Genomic DNA, 15,322 nt, shown 5'->3' with positions numbered 1-15,322 from the left:
CTATTTTTTTGATATAATGTTGGATCTTGTTTAGGTTTATATGTCTGTCTTAGACTATTGACTTATAAAATGATTTTATCCATTTTTAGATTGTCAAACTGATGATGAAACTGGACTCCAAAATGTTTTCAATATTGATATGATTAATTTGATTTTTGTCAGATTATTAATTATTTTTTTCTTGGTCACATTAATACTATAAGCACATTATAAGAAGGTTACAGAAGCATATCAATATTCTGACTTTAATTGGTAATTAAGATATATTGAACTACAGAGACTGTAATCCAGACCAATAGTTAACTCGTAATGACAACGATATTGTCATGAAGTGCCTCATCTTGCTTTTTATTGAAATAATTTCATGTTTTTAAATACATTGTATGATCAGCAAAGGGGCCAGTGTTTTTGCACACATACTAACAATAGAAGGTTGTAATGTAAATGTGCTAACCCTTTAACACCAAAGACGCAGGGGGGTAAGGAGGCTGTCCCTCTACCCCCAAGGGAGAAGGTAGACCAGGACTATGCCACTTCACGTGAGCTGATTTATGACTGTCAAGGAACAGTAAGACACATTTGACATGCTTGGGGCCAGCTTCCAAAGAAAATGGGAAATCTATGATTCAGTAGTGATGAAAAAGTATTTTGTTAGGAAATGTCTACAAAATAGAGGGTGATTCAAATATGACTTCAATACCAATTAATAGAGAATAAATAGTACTACTACTTCCTCATGTCTCTTAAATTTAGGTAAGTCAAATCACTCGCACATATAATGAACATTGATGTGCAACATTTTACTCTATCATAACTGATGTTATACAAAATTTACATATATTTTGTAACTATTGGGAAATTATAAGTAAATAGCTGAATAAGCATGAAAAAATTAAGATTGATAAATCATTTATGAGCAGAGTTATAATGACTATACTTAGTTATAGATTCTCATAGGGATCCAGCCAAGCCTGCCTGAGGGCTCGCAGTTCTCAATCACAACCTTAAGTCTAAAAGTATTTCCTAGCACTCATCTGAATTACACTTTTATTTGGTTCTCCATTTATGTTGCATGATTCTTAGCATTCAATATTCAATTATTTTTGTATTCTATGCTATGTTTTTAGAAAATTTTGCACCCCTGATTGATTTTATTAAAATCTTAGCATGTTAATGGCTAGCATCTATTGTTTAATAATCACGATAAGTGTGATTAATTCTTTAAAAATATTTCAATGTATTTAAATAATAGCCTCCAAATTTCCCTTATAGCTGTACCTGTCAACAGTTGTTTATTTTCCTCTGTATCTTTTTCATCTATCATCATTTTCCTCTCTGTCTTTTCTAACCTAATATTTTGATGTTCAACAGAAAAAACTGAAATTGCTTCAAGAACTGGTTCACAAGCTACTGTCAATATCACTTTTTAGAGGTCCTGTAGTATATTTGCACTTTCTAAACCTTCCTGAATAGAAGATGAACACAAACTTCACTGTTGGGTAGTTGAAAAGATAGATATTCAATCAATTAGTAACTTGAATCCAATGGCGTCCAATGCCAAAGAATGCCCTGTACTTTCCTACGTCAAGAGTGATGAGAGTTTTGAGCAGAATCTGCCCCTAGAGCCTGCTGTTGAAATCAAAGTTGAGTCTGAAGGTAAGCATCTTTTGGATTACATGTCAATGTCTATAACATATTTTGTGTTACATGTCAATGTTTATAACATCTTTTGTGTTACATGTCAATGTCTATAACATATTTTTTTGTTATGTGTCAATATCTATAACATTCTACTAATATGGCTTAGATTTTTGGTATGTTGTTCAGTATTTGCATATTATTTCATTCAGCCCTGTATGCTTTCTACTAATTATCAACATGTTGAGTGCAGCACGACTACCACCGGTATACAATATGACAAAGCCGTACTTAACATGTTGAAATGTAAAAGCCTAAGCAATCTCAAGCTCTTTTCAAAACAATACACAGATTTGCTTGTTGATTGAAAATTCATAAATGCTGATGTATGATTATTTTTACTTTGCTGAAGTGGCAATGGTAAAACAAAATACTTGATTTCCAGTATTGAACATGGATGCTCCCACTCCAGTCATCCAAGTCCCTGAAATCTACATCAAGCAGGAGCCTGAAAATGAGAATTTGGATGTAACTGTGAAGGAGGAATCATTTCTATATGGTTCGCAGGTACTTGCAGTAAAAATGACAATTTTTTCATATATGTACATATTTTCACAATTAATTGGGAAATAGAGGCAGCTGAAATTGTTTTGATAGGGTATGCGCTACAGTTAATTAATTGACGTGATACTCAGATTTGACTGTTTTTTGATGTTAAACATACTAAATTAAACTAATTTTCCATGATTGGTAGTTGAAAATGTTATGCCATCATCATCACATTTTCACCTATACCCACAAATAACCTATTACTGCAGTGTCCCTCACGTTACTGAATCATTACTATACCATCCCCTCTTATACCCTTTTTACCCTAGGGCGGTGCAAGTCAACATCTCAGTGCTGCTCCTGCAGACCTGCTATCTCATGTACCTTCATTTTGTTGGCCAGGCAAGATGGAACTTAAAGCTGAGGTATGTTGTTGCCGGGTAGATGTCTCATGTTGCAGGTGAGGTAACCGTATTACCTACTTTGAGTTTGGTTTGGCTACAACCCTTCTATCTTGTTAAAGCGAAAGGCAAATGAAAGACTGGTGTTTTTTATAATAAATTGAAATGAAAATACAGTGCAATGATGTATGAGAGAATTGCTAATTATTGTGTGGTTGTGGTACAGTGTAACAAGTGGATGAGTTAAATTGTGTTCAGGAGTTGTGAGTTATGATTAGGGATAAGGAGCATGGACAGGGTTACCAGTTGTTCCATCATTGGTGAACTGAAAAATAAGTAATATAAAAATCAATAACCTGTCCAAGTAGATAATAATACTAAGCCTGAAGGGAAATTGGTTGTTAAAACTGCTGCAATAAAACTCTAAAATAGATTCCTGAATGATAGCAAGCTGGTTGCGTGCAGCAAGAAATGTGAAACACAAAAGAGACAAACATTATAATATTTGAAGTGAAATCAGTAAAACATTTGCAAAGATAAGCTAAAACCAGAACCAGAATAAACTGCTCAAGTAATTTGTAAAAGTTGTAAAGTTTTTAAGATAAATAAACAAAATAAAGCATTCATGAATAAATTGCAAGGAAGTTACAGTTGAAATAAGAATTGCGATAAACATTGGATGATAAGTAAAACACATACAAAGCCAATTAATCAGATTAGCTGCTAGTAAAAATTACAGGACACTTACAAAACATCATTGCATCATCATTGCAAAAGTGTTCAATAGTGTTCAATCATCACACCTAACTAAACTCACCAACAACTTGTGGCAATTCCACTTAGCGATTCATCAATTTAGGGATCAGCAATTGCACTTGCATAGTCCCTCCCTCACTATTGCAATAATTAGCCAAGTTGTCATAACTACAATGAATTTAAAGACTGAAAATAACAGAAAGAAAACATACATTTAACAATAATTTATATGTGATTCATATATAGAGAGCAGATGGTTGGGTAGAAAATGAGTAGATGCCTCCCGGGAACAATGTGGCGCCCTCTCATGAGGTATGTATTGCCCTCTCATGAGGTATGTATTACCCTCTCATGAGGTATGTATTACCCTCTCATGAGGTATGTATTGCCCTCTCATGAGGTATGTATTTGTATGTGCTGCCCTCTCATGAGGTATGTGCCGCCCTCTCATGAGGTATGTGCCGCCCTCTCGTGAGGTATGTGCCGCCCTCTCATGAGGTATGTGCAAAAAATAATATGCAATATGCAAAATTTTTAAAAATACTTACAAATAAATATTTCATATAATACTTTTAACTTGAACTGGTTTCTGAAATTTTATTTATGGGATATTTCAATGCTTGCCTGCCAAAGAGTTAAGGGAAGATGGAGATGGGATTATTGACTGCACAACACTGATGAGGTCTGATAAGAATTTAATTGCCTGGGTTATAAAAGCAGTTCTTATATCTTAATCTTTCTCAGCCAAAACATGCAGACAATTCAAACCCAACTCATAAAAATACTTATTTTTGGAAGAAGAATTTAATGCTTTATACACATTATAAACTTTGTACATATTGTGAGTCCACTTATTAGCAAAAATGAGGAAAATAATGTACCCTCTGAGGCACAGCAGGACCAAGATGCAGGTTCTACTTCAGGAAGTCTAATATTATTTTAGTGTAGGTATTATTGTAGTGTATTGTAGAGTGTAATCATTGGTGCTGTTCCCTTGTTCAAAATGTTGCCAGGTCCACCCTATCCTTTGTCTCCCTTGCGCAACTATTTCCTTGATGTGGTCATCAAATGTGGCTTCAGTACAAATCAACACTCCGAGGTCTCAACCTAGTTGCTTCTCTTCAATTTCTATGCCATCTACTGCCATGTAGCGATGTGGCATCCCGATCTCTGTGCCAACTCTGTATCTCATTACTGCAAACTTGTTGCCATTGAACTGCATATATTGTTCACTAGGGCCAATCATAGATGTCGACAAGTCGTTCTGTAACCTCTTGCAGGCTATGTCCTCTGTGATTTTTATCAGCACTCTTGTATTATCCGCAATGACAATGTAGTTGCATGGGTAAGTTCTGAGTTGATTTCGGCAATGTGGATGAGGAAGAGGATCAGTCCAAGCATCGAGCCCTGTGGCACAACTCTTTTCACTCTCGCTTCTCTCTATTTTGAGTTAACAATTGCAACAGCTTGTACGCTATTGTAAGGATGTTGTGGATCTACCCTAACAGGTTCCCCCCACCCCCAACAGTCTCAGCTTTTTGAAGAGCACCCCATGGGCAACTTTGTCAAAGGCTTTAGCAAAGTCCAGGTATACCACATTCATGCCAGCTCCCTCCTCGAGCTGGGTGACAAACAGAAATGATTTCGTTAGAAACCATGTTGTCCGTTATTATACAGACCTGCCTCTTCCATGTACTGGACAAGCCTCCTGGCCACTAGCTTCTCAAAAACCTTGATCACCTGTGAGGTCAAGGTCACCGGTCTGTAATTTTGAGGTTTGTCCCTCGAGCCTCTGTTGTGATTTAGCATTATCATTCCCACTTTTAGGCCCTCAGGAATAATTCCCTCCATCATTGAGGCTTTTCAGAGCATTGTGAGCAGGGCCTTCAGAGTTCAAACACACTTCATCAACAGCACGGCCGGAATTCCATCCGGTCCTGGTGCTGAGAACGTTGCTAATTCCTTGATACATGTTACCATATCTTCTGGCCCAAACTCAATGTTCTCCAACCCATTTTCTCCTGGCAGTTCCTGGAGAATTTTGATTTGATTCTCCTGCCTTGAGTAGCAGGGGTTACTGAAGACTGATTCAAACTGCGATCCTCATAACTCACACATGCCCTGGTCATCTCCAACAAGGCCATCATTATCTTTCAGCAGGCTCACTGGCATCTTTATTTTAGCCTTGGACTGGGCATATTTGAAGAACGGACTTCAGGTTCTTTAGGATTACCTCCACTACTTGTCCCTTTGCAGCTTCTTCTTCTATCGTATGCAAGTCCTGCAACTTAAGTTCAATTTCATTATGCAAATCTATTAGTCTCTGTCTCCTCATATCATTAGTGGATTCAGCTATTTGTTCATTCAAATGTGTGTCATTTCTCATGTGGATTCTTCAGTCTCCCGGAATGCTGCAGACTTTGGGGCCGGTTTTTCTAGGGGTGTTACGCACACATACCTGTGCTAGTTTGCCACAAAGTTTTGTGTAAATCTCTGCATTAACATCATGAAACTCTTCTCTCCAGTCAGTTTTGTCAAGTTCATTCCAAATTGCGTCCCAATTGTTCTTTGTTTAAGTCCTGCCAGTCATATTTGGGGTATAGCTCTGAGATGGGTATCAGTTGCAATTGTTGTATCCACCCTCATCAGGCAGTGGTCCAACAGTGAGGTTCATTTAACCTGAATGTCAACCGCCATCCTTTCATTATCGGTAAAGAAAAGATCGAGAATATTTCGTTCACTTGTCGGCAACCGTACCTGCTGACAGAGCAAGTGTTCCGCAGCAAACTTCACTAGTTTGGCTTCTTGACTTCTGTCACGGTCACCAACCTCCACGTTGCCAAGACTTGTCCAACAGATTTAGATCATATATAAGTACTTATATTAGCAGTCAGCTTATATTGGAAGTTCACAAGGAATTTAAAAGCAAAGAAAACACCAAGCTAATTCACCATATCAATTTTGAAAACCTTACAGAGTCCAGCTCCATCATCAGTTTGACTAACAAAAAATGAATAAAAACATATTATTATAAGTAAAAATTCTAAGACAGACAAAACCAAAACAAGACCTAACATATAAAAAAACTAGGACTTGATTGGATTAACTTAGACCTAGGGCATACGAAAATAATATAAAAACCTAGCGATTCACTATTTCCAGATTATATGATCTAAACGCATTATTGAGACCCGGTTTTTGTTTGAATATATGTAGAGACTCCCAAAAATTCTCAAATCCAAGCAGCCTGAAGTGGAACCCAGTATCCTGAAATCACTCTCAGATACAGCCACGTTGTGCTTTTAAGCATTAAGGTGGAGGGAAGAATGAGGAGGCTTGGTGAGAGGCAAGTTTGAAAGATAGCTCCTGCCACAGTGTTCAGAAACCCGGATGTAGAAGTTACGTGACTTCATTCCAACGTACACAGATGAACAGCACACTCAACTGTACTCGTAGAACAGGTTTGATTGCATCTGGGCAGGAATAGCGTCCTTATACCTGAAGAAAGAACCAATTTTGAAATTATTTACCAGCAAAACATGCAAATTTATGTTTGGGAAATATTTCATAAACAAAATCTTTAGTTCTCTGGACATAGTTTCAGATGTACTACCAAAATAGGGCAATGTGCAATAACTAGTTTTCTTACTATCGCATTTAATCACAGTTTCAGAAAATTTGTTAGATAAGCGTTTGATTTTACTAAACACAAGGCACAATAGAGAACCATTAAGCTGAAATATATTACAATTGAATCCGAATTCCAAATGCATATCATTGAAGACAGAATAAACCCTATAGCCACTGTATATCAAAGTTTGAAGACTATTCAATTTGAAACAAAATGAGCAGAAGCTAAAGAAGCTCATATCCAAGCTAGTAAATGTCGGTTTTTGCTAAAGGGAAGTCTGAAAACGACCGCCAGACTTGGTAGTTTTGCAATTGAGAAACAACAAGCAATCGTTGGATTCTGATTCCATAGCGAATTTTATTGAAGGATGTTTGAGGTTTAGGTAATCAAAGAAAAGGCACATGAGAGGGATGCTCAAAGATCAGAAAGGTATCATCAATATACCTATTATAAAAAATTTGTTTAAAATCAATGGGACAATCGGCACAACCAAGAAACTTCATGAAAGCACATGAAAATGTTAGCAAATGTGGGACCAAGGGGATGGCCCATTTCTAAACCATCAACTTGCTTATAAAGTTTACCAGCAAAAATGAAAAAAATAGTTCATAACTGATAATTTCAGTAATTTTTTTAAAAGACTGTGGTTGAGACCAGTCACCAGATCATTCGCATCCTTAAACAAAGAGTTGAGGCAGATTTCAATGGTTTTCTGCAAGAGGAATATTAATGAACAAATTTTTCACATCAAGCAAAGCCTTAGTCAGGTGCAAAACATTGGTAAAATCTTTCAAACGGTCGACAAAAGAGTACGTACTATCAACAGTAAACTGGTTAAGATTTAGACAATTCAAAATGGGAACTAAAAATTAAGCTATGTTGAAGCTCAGGGTATTATACCTAGCAAGAATAGGTCGGAATTGAAATTTTGAAGCAAAATCAGGCTTATGAATTTTGGAAAGGCCGTACAATATGCCAGGGCACAAACCAGAAACGTGAAGTTTTACAAAAAATTTTAGAGGCAAGGAGTAAGAAATCTTTAAGTTTATGAATGAAGGTATTAATTTGATCCTCAATTTTCAAAATAGTTATAGAGATAGGGCTAGTGATTTCAACGAATTTTGAAAGGTCGAAAATGAGAGCAAGCATACTGCCAGTGTATTGGTTATGGTCAACCAGAACCACGCCGCAACCTTTATCAGGCTTGTATATAACCAGATCCTTATTCTTGGCTAGGTCCCTCAAAAGTTCGTAGTCACGAGGTTGAAAAACTGCCAAGAAAATTTTGTAGATTTCAAACTGTAGAAGTGACGATATGCTAAGCTTTGAAGATTACCAAGAAATTCTGGGCGGTTAGAAGTAGCCACATTTTTCAAGTTCATAGCAAGACGTTCAAATGCTATAAAAATTTGAAATTATCCAGTTTGAAAACAGGAAGACAAAATCAAAACCAAACTCAAGCAAGAACTTAGTACAAGGTTCTATATTGTAAGAACTAAGTTGAAAACAACTTTCTCAAGGTCACAGGGCTGAATCTTGTGTATACTAAGATTAGTCAGTTTTTTTGCGGTGGGTTTTGCTTGCCCAGCATGCTGTCTGACAACAAAAGTGTCCACGGTGGAGAATAAGTGCCTGACTTGTGCATCACACTGTCATCCTAGCTGTTAATTGTTTCAATGAATTCCTTTTACTAGCCAATTCCTTACAGAGATGTTTATTCTGCCATGATTTATAGAAAGAGGACGTATGTCAACAACATTTTATTCATTTTTAGTTAGTAGAACTGATGATGGAGCTGGACTTTGTATCATTTTCAATATCGATATGTTGAATTTGCTTGGTGTTTTCTTTGCTTTTAAATTCCTTGTCCAATGGATACATGGGAGATCGAAGTCTCCCCTATTATCATGCTGGGGGCTGGTTCACCCAGTCCAGTCACCCTGGTTTCTATTTACTTCAGGGTTTTGTTGACATTTTCTGATGGGCAAGCAGGCGGCCTATAGATTATGGCTATGCAGAGGTCAAGTTTTTTATGTGGAGTAGTACATGTTCAACAAATCCATCAGAGTTTCCAGATTTCGATCTCAATTCCACCGTGCTTCTTGCAAGGGAGCTCCTAAGGTAAACAATTACTTCTCCCTTCTTCCTCCCTTCCATTCGGTCCGCATGGTAATGTTGGAATCCTTCCATTGCAATTTCTGCATCCAGGATATCTTTTCTTAGGCGCGACTCTGTTAGTGCAATCATAAAGATCCCACACTCATCGGCCATCTCTCTCAGCACGCCAATGTTTTGACGTGCTGTTTGTGGGAAGAGCCCCTCGATATTGGCCAGCAGGATGCCAGACTCTTCCCTTATTGGTGTTCTCACCTACAGCAACACCGCTCTGCCAGGCATCCCTGATCTAGCAGCTCCTTCGTCTGGAGTTGCATCCTTTCCAATTGATACATTAGATGTTGCATTTGGTCCTTCATGTCTAAAAAAGCACTGAGGGTAAGCTCTTGCCCCTCACGTGCTTCTCTGCCCCATACACATTGGCTACTCGGTGGAGTAGCTAAATTGTCTGTCCTTCTCTATTGACTCTGTTCATTTCTACCCCGTACATAACTGCTCCTTCCAACGGTGTTTCTCTCAGCGTTGTTCTGTCTTCCCTGAGTATGAGGGGCGTGCTGTGCAGTTGGCATAACCATTTGCTGTGAGGGCATAACATTGGCTCTTGCTCTATTGCTATTTTCTCCACTTTGTTTTCTTGATTTGATATGGTGGAAATGACAACTTTCTTTGATGCAATCATCTTACCAAAATTCTCCTCTCTGTTCATGATACTCCAGCACAGCATAGGATGATATAAGGGGCAATCCTTACCCTTTTTGCACCCTCTGGGATGACTGCTTCCGTAATCAAAGAATTTATAACACATTCTAGGGTGTGAGAATGTGCATCCTTCACTGTTCTTTCCATATTCACATTTCTTTTGAAGTTATTTCCAGCAAACACCTTTTTCAACTTGCGGTCTGCCTGAGGGTACATAAGCTTCTTGGGAGGAGGGTAAGGTTGGAACAGATGATGGCAAACCGATTTCTAAATCCAGAAGGTTATTGGTAGGGTTGGGAGCAATATGGGAATGGGGGGTTTGAGCAGGGGGAGAGTGGGGTCAGAAGTAATTGTGGGGGTAGGAGTGGGTCTGAGGGCATGATTGAGAGCAGAGGTAGGGTTAGTACTGGGTGCAAGTGTGTGAGTGGGGGTAGGGGTTGGGCTCTGAGCAGGGGTAAGGGTGGGAGTGAGGTTTTGTCTTATGGCAGGATTAGGGTTGGGGGAGAGGAGGGGGAGGGGGAATGGGAGGAGGGGGTAAGGCTGGTAGGGGGAAATGGAAGAGGCCATACTGGATATGTCTGTTTGCTGAACATTCATGGCTGACTGAAGCTTTGCTTCACTCACGTTGTATTTATCTCCGCATTCTTTCATAACGCAGTGTTTCATATGAAACTGGTTTTGTCAAGTCTCACAAGAACGTAAAGGGAAAGCTCTGTACACTGAAGGTGTATAAAGAAACGACATTTGTTGCATTGAATGGCCAATGGTGCTTTGCAAGACTTACAGCAGATTGAACATGAACTACCCTTAGTGGGCTCAATCACATCACATTTTGCCATAATTTGTTTTTTTTCTTGTAGTTTTTGCTAATTTGTTTATCTAGTTGCACTAATTCTGTTTTTCAAGGTTCACTATTTCAATGGATAGTAAGTTCAAAAGGTTTCACTATTTATTGGTACTCTTGCTGTATCTACACTATCTCTTCCTGTTGGGTTCCAGGGTAAGGAATTTTGGCCGCGGCTGGCAGCATTCTGGCGACTGGATACATGCAATAATATTTAGTTCAGGCCTGGGCTCGAATGCACAATTCCTGCACACTTGACACCTTCCTGAGTTACAAATGCATTTACTGTATTTTTTCTTTGAATACCTAAATATTTGTGTCTATCACACTTTGCCATCGTTGATTCACTTCTTCACCAAAGAAAGGCTATTTTGTTTTTCAACTTGAATGTTTGATTGCTAAGTTAGATTTAATCTAGGCAAATCCAATTTTTTTCAAAAATTACAATATGTATGAAATTTGAAAGTATTAGCCTCACCTGAACACTTTAAACTGTCTTTCACACTTCTAGTGGCTCAATGAGTTCCCTGATCTACCACAATCACTTCACTGGATTCATAACATGTGAGCTCAGATTTGAGAATAGCACTACCAGCTCAAAACTCAAAAACCGATGCAATAAAAACCAGGCAATAAATTTATGTGAAATTTATTGCCCGTGGCAATGAATTTCATGCAAGCGGCACACGTCCTACCAGCACAACGATCAGGAGGAAACCCCTGATTGGAGGAAACTCCCAGAAACATTAAGCAATAAAAGCACAATCAAATAAAAGAACCTCACTCACAGCACTTAATTAAACCAAAAACTTTTAGCATTTTCAAAACAATCAAGCAGCAAGCGGTAATTTTAGCTTAATTTAAATATACTTGATGATAAGGTAAATGGGCACAATTGCAACTTATTGGATGAAGCATATAAATTGAAACTAGATTTGTATGTATTGAAGAAATAGAATAGCAAGCATTGAAATTAGGGGATTGAAATAGTAAAGCAATTGAAGTAAAATCATATAAATAACTTGCTATTGTGCAATTTAGTTCTTTAGATTAAAAGCCAGCATTGCAAGAAAGTGGATGAACACACGTGCCAAAGTGTAAACATAAGTAAGAATAAAGTAAATCAATTACAAAGCCAAATGAACACTAACATACCTGGTTTTAAAAGCTTCGTACAATTATGGATCCTGACAAGCACTTACCAAGGCAATTGCAGTCATCAGAGCATTGGACATCAATCTGCCTGCTTCTATTAGTGACAATGTTGCTGATCAAGCACATGCATGAAAAAGATAATTATTGGAATTTTTTACCATGACTGGAAAAATAAAGAGAAATGTATGGTATTGAAATAAAACATATACGTTGAATGAACAGCAAATTTGGTTTGCAATGAAAAATACTGAAATAACCACTATGCTAAATTATGTCTTGCTTTGATATAAGCTATGTCATACTTTGCTATAAGCTATGTCATACTTTGCTATAAGCAATGTCATACTTTGATATAAGCTATGTTATACTCTGATACAAGGTATGAAATTTTTTCATCAGATGGATGCTGATGAGTCAGCACTGGCATCAGCAGCTGGTGATGCAGGATCTAAGCAGTGGGGCTGCAGAGGCTCAGTCCCTGAACTTCCTGAGCCTCGTGAGAGGCGAGTATTCAAAACAAAATTGGAAAAGCCAGAAATTATTAATGCCTGGTTGAAAAAGCATAGAAAAAATATTATAAGCAGGAATTATTTAAGAAAAAGGGATTTTGATGATTATGATAAAGTATTACTTTATTTAATAAGAAATAAGGATGCTATACTATCACGGCAAAAAGCTCCCTTGAGAGATGCAATTAAGTTTGGTTATTTTTTACAACTTATGTACAAAAACCGATTTCAACAAAACCTTGGTGAAATACCAAGATTTTCCTATGAAACCATTCTTTCTGAGCATATTGGTATTAGCAAAAGTTTAGCTCAAAACTTGCAATGGCTTGGCAAACTTGGATATCAATATCCCAAACTAGGAAAAGTATCACTGTATCTTTATCAAATGTTCAGGAGAAGACCAGCGATAGCCAATCTGTTCAGAAAATTTCCCCATTTAGCTAATAAGTGGAAATGAAGCTTGCTTTCTGTGGAACATTATTAGTTGAGTGAAAATAAAGCTTCACAGTAAACTATGAAATGTAAAACAAATTCATCAGTCAGGTAGGTATAGCATTGTAACTAGTAGATAAGATTTGTTAATATAAGGATTCTTAATTTTGATAATAAGGACACATAGTAGTAGACATAGTTTTTATAGTGGAATGACACATTCTAAAATGGGGCTCACACATCCTGGGTGAAACATCAACCAGGTTGTGTGGTCAAGGGAAGAGTGATGCATTTGTGCTGAGTGGGAAATGTGGTAAAGTTTTTAAATGTTTTCTAATGCTTTTGATATGAACTTTTTCAGTGAGGATGGAATAAATTTCTAATTTTGTATAAAAATGTGATGTTCATTTAATCCTGCATGTCAAGGTATTGTTTGAGGTAATTTGAAACTAATATTTGCAGCGTAACTGGGATAACATGAACCAGATTTATTAAAGTTACATGAACAGACATTCGAACTTATCTTTAGTAGGTAGGCTTATTCAAAGATGCTCGGTGGAAGATCTACTATTGAAATTGTGATTATTGAGTGTAGAAATGATGTAACTATTTACTTGCTTTTTTTACTAAGCTTCCATCCAGTTAATACAATGATGATTGTTTAAATTTATTATTACAACTGCGACTCAGATTTGCTCATTATCCAAGAATATTGCATCAATGTTATTTATACATAACTCATCACTTTTTCTTGGTGATATTCGTTTTGCATGGAAGGTATGGTAGGGGTAGGTTGTTGTAAAAGAGGTAGGCTATGCTATGTTAGTAATTTTTATCAATGATTATAGATGTCAGAAACCAACCAACCCCCTCCTCTCTGTAGCGCTTAGAATGAATGGGCATCTAGCGTCAGGCTAGGGTGGATGTTGCCTGATATGGAGTTTTAATTTGAGGCTACAATATGTTGATGTTACAATATGTTACAATATGTTAATGTCGTTATTCAAACTGAGCGATCACATCAATGGGAGGGAATGTATATTTTGCTGAATGTAAAATAATATTAGGTTGATAATCTAAACATTGTAAGTTATTGATTTAATTATCTAATGTGCTAAAGGTTAGAAATATACTTTATATCAAATTTTATGCCTTTTATTTCTATCAAATTTTTTCATACTTCTAAAAATAACCCATATGCATTCAGAATTAAATTCTGTAATTCAAATTGTTTGCGGATATTCACTTTACGTGTTGCAAATATAATTGTAATCAGCTACATCATAATGTTGAATTACATTTGCATCTTAAAATTTCTTGACCAAAGTTTGTTTGTTCCTGTGTTGTGAAACATTCATGTGCCTGACTTCTCGTGGTTCAATTTACTCCTTACATGAGTTTTTCTCGGTGCTCAACTTGCTTTTCCCGGTGTGCACCATATATCCCATTAACGCTGTTCGGCAAGTAAAAAATTATTCGCTGGTGGGCCAGCTTCAGAAGAATATCAGAATGATAGTGAAGTACACTTGCCACTTGCAAAAAATGAAATTCCTCCGATGGTAGGAATCTGAAATTCCCCGGTGTGCACCATATACCTTGTATCCCATTAATGCTGCTCGGCAAGTGCACTTGCCACTTGCGAAAAATTAAATTCCTCCGAAACTACAAATGTTGAGCTTTGAAATGGAGTCACACGGTAATAAGACGAGTACTGAACGCGTTCAGAACGAGCAATAGCGGCGTCAGGCGCTTCATGCCTGCTCAGTTGGCCTTGGAATTTGATGCTGTGAGCCATGGCGCTACTACGCCATAAATATATATAACTCAGTACTCACTGCAGTGAGTGACAGAAAACTCATTCTCTCGTCGACGAAAACGTGAAGTCACGGACGGACGGACAGACGGAAATGGCGAGCACAATAGTGCGTTTTTTCCATAAATGAGAAAATGCGCTAAAAACGTAGGTTGTCACTTTTGTCAGCTAGTTAGAACTCACTACTATAGTGAACAGTTTTCTTAAACGAATTTCCCAATGATATATGCAATTTTGTGATTCTTATATAATATGACCACTATATCGTGACGTGAATATTTGTGGCAAGTGTACTTGCCACTCGGATATAAAAGTAGGGAACCGTCTTTTTTCCAGATACCAACGGAAAAGTCGTATTCATTCGTTTAACTCTTATTCCAGGTTGTCTCAAGATGAAGATCACGACTTCTTCTCATTGCAAGAAGATGCAGACGACCAATTTGAAGTCAAAGTAGCAATAGAGCCCCCAGAAGAAACGCCTGAAGCTGCAACAGGTCATGACAGTGATGCATCAGATGATGAAGTTATGTGCGATCCCGAGCACCTTCCGAGGAGAATTTTGCTCACTAATGTTCTAAGTGAATCTGTAAATGACGGTCAACTCGAAATTGCATCTAATCCAACCCCAACATCTACCAGACGTGGATCAAAACGTCGAAAAAGGATGATCTACACGTGGCATACAGATAAAAGCAAGATTGAAAATCTAGTACCGGATTTTAGCGATGCACCTGAGGAACAGTTAGTCAACGCCGTTGAAACAAATCCATTGGAGATTTT

At 37.5% G+C, this 15,322-nt stretch overlaps 1 protein-coding gene across 1 annotated transcript; it reads left to right on the top strand.

The window, feature by feature from the left end:
- The first annotated feature begins 1,368 nt into the window (after nt 1-1,368).
- Nucleotides 1,369-13,756, top strand: LOC108668213. Its single transcript, XM_018155386.2, has 4 exons — nt 1,369-1,656; nt 2,084-2,205; nt 2,517-2,612; nt 12,188-13,756. Exons 1-4 carry the CDS (start codon nt 1,545-1,547, stop codon nt 12,752-12,754), a joined length of 897 nt encoding a protein of 298 aa, XP_018010875.1. The 5' UTR covers nt 1,369-1,544; the 3' UTR covers nt 12,755-13,756.
- The last annotated feature ends 1,566 nt before the right edge of the window (nt 13,757-15,322 follow it).

The sequence above is a fragment of the Hyalella azteca genome, unplaced genomic scaffold (assembly GCF_000764305.2).
Source record: "Hyalella azteca isolate HAZT.00-mixed unplaced genomic scaffold, Hazt_2.0.2 contig17596, whole genome shotgun sequence".
NCBI classification, from domain to species: domain Eukaryota; kingdom Metazoa; phylum Arthropoda; class Malacostraca; order Amphipoda; family Hyalellidae; genus Hyalella; species Hyalella azteca.
The sequence above is the reverse complement of the archived record's forward strand: the minus strand, read 5'-3'. Positions and strand labels throughout refer to the sequence as shown.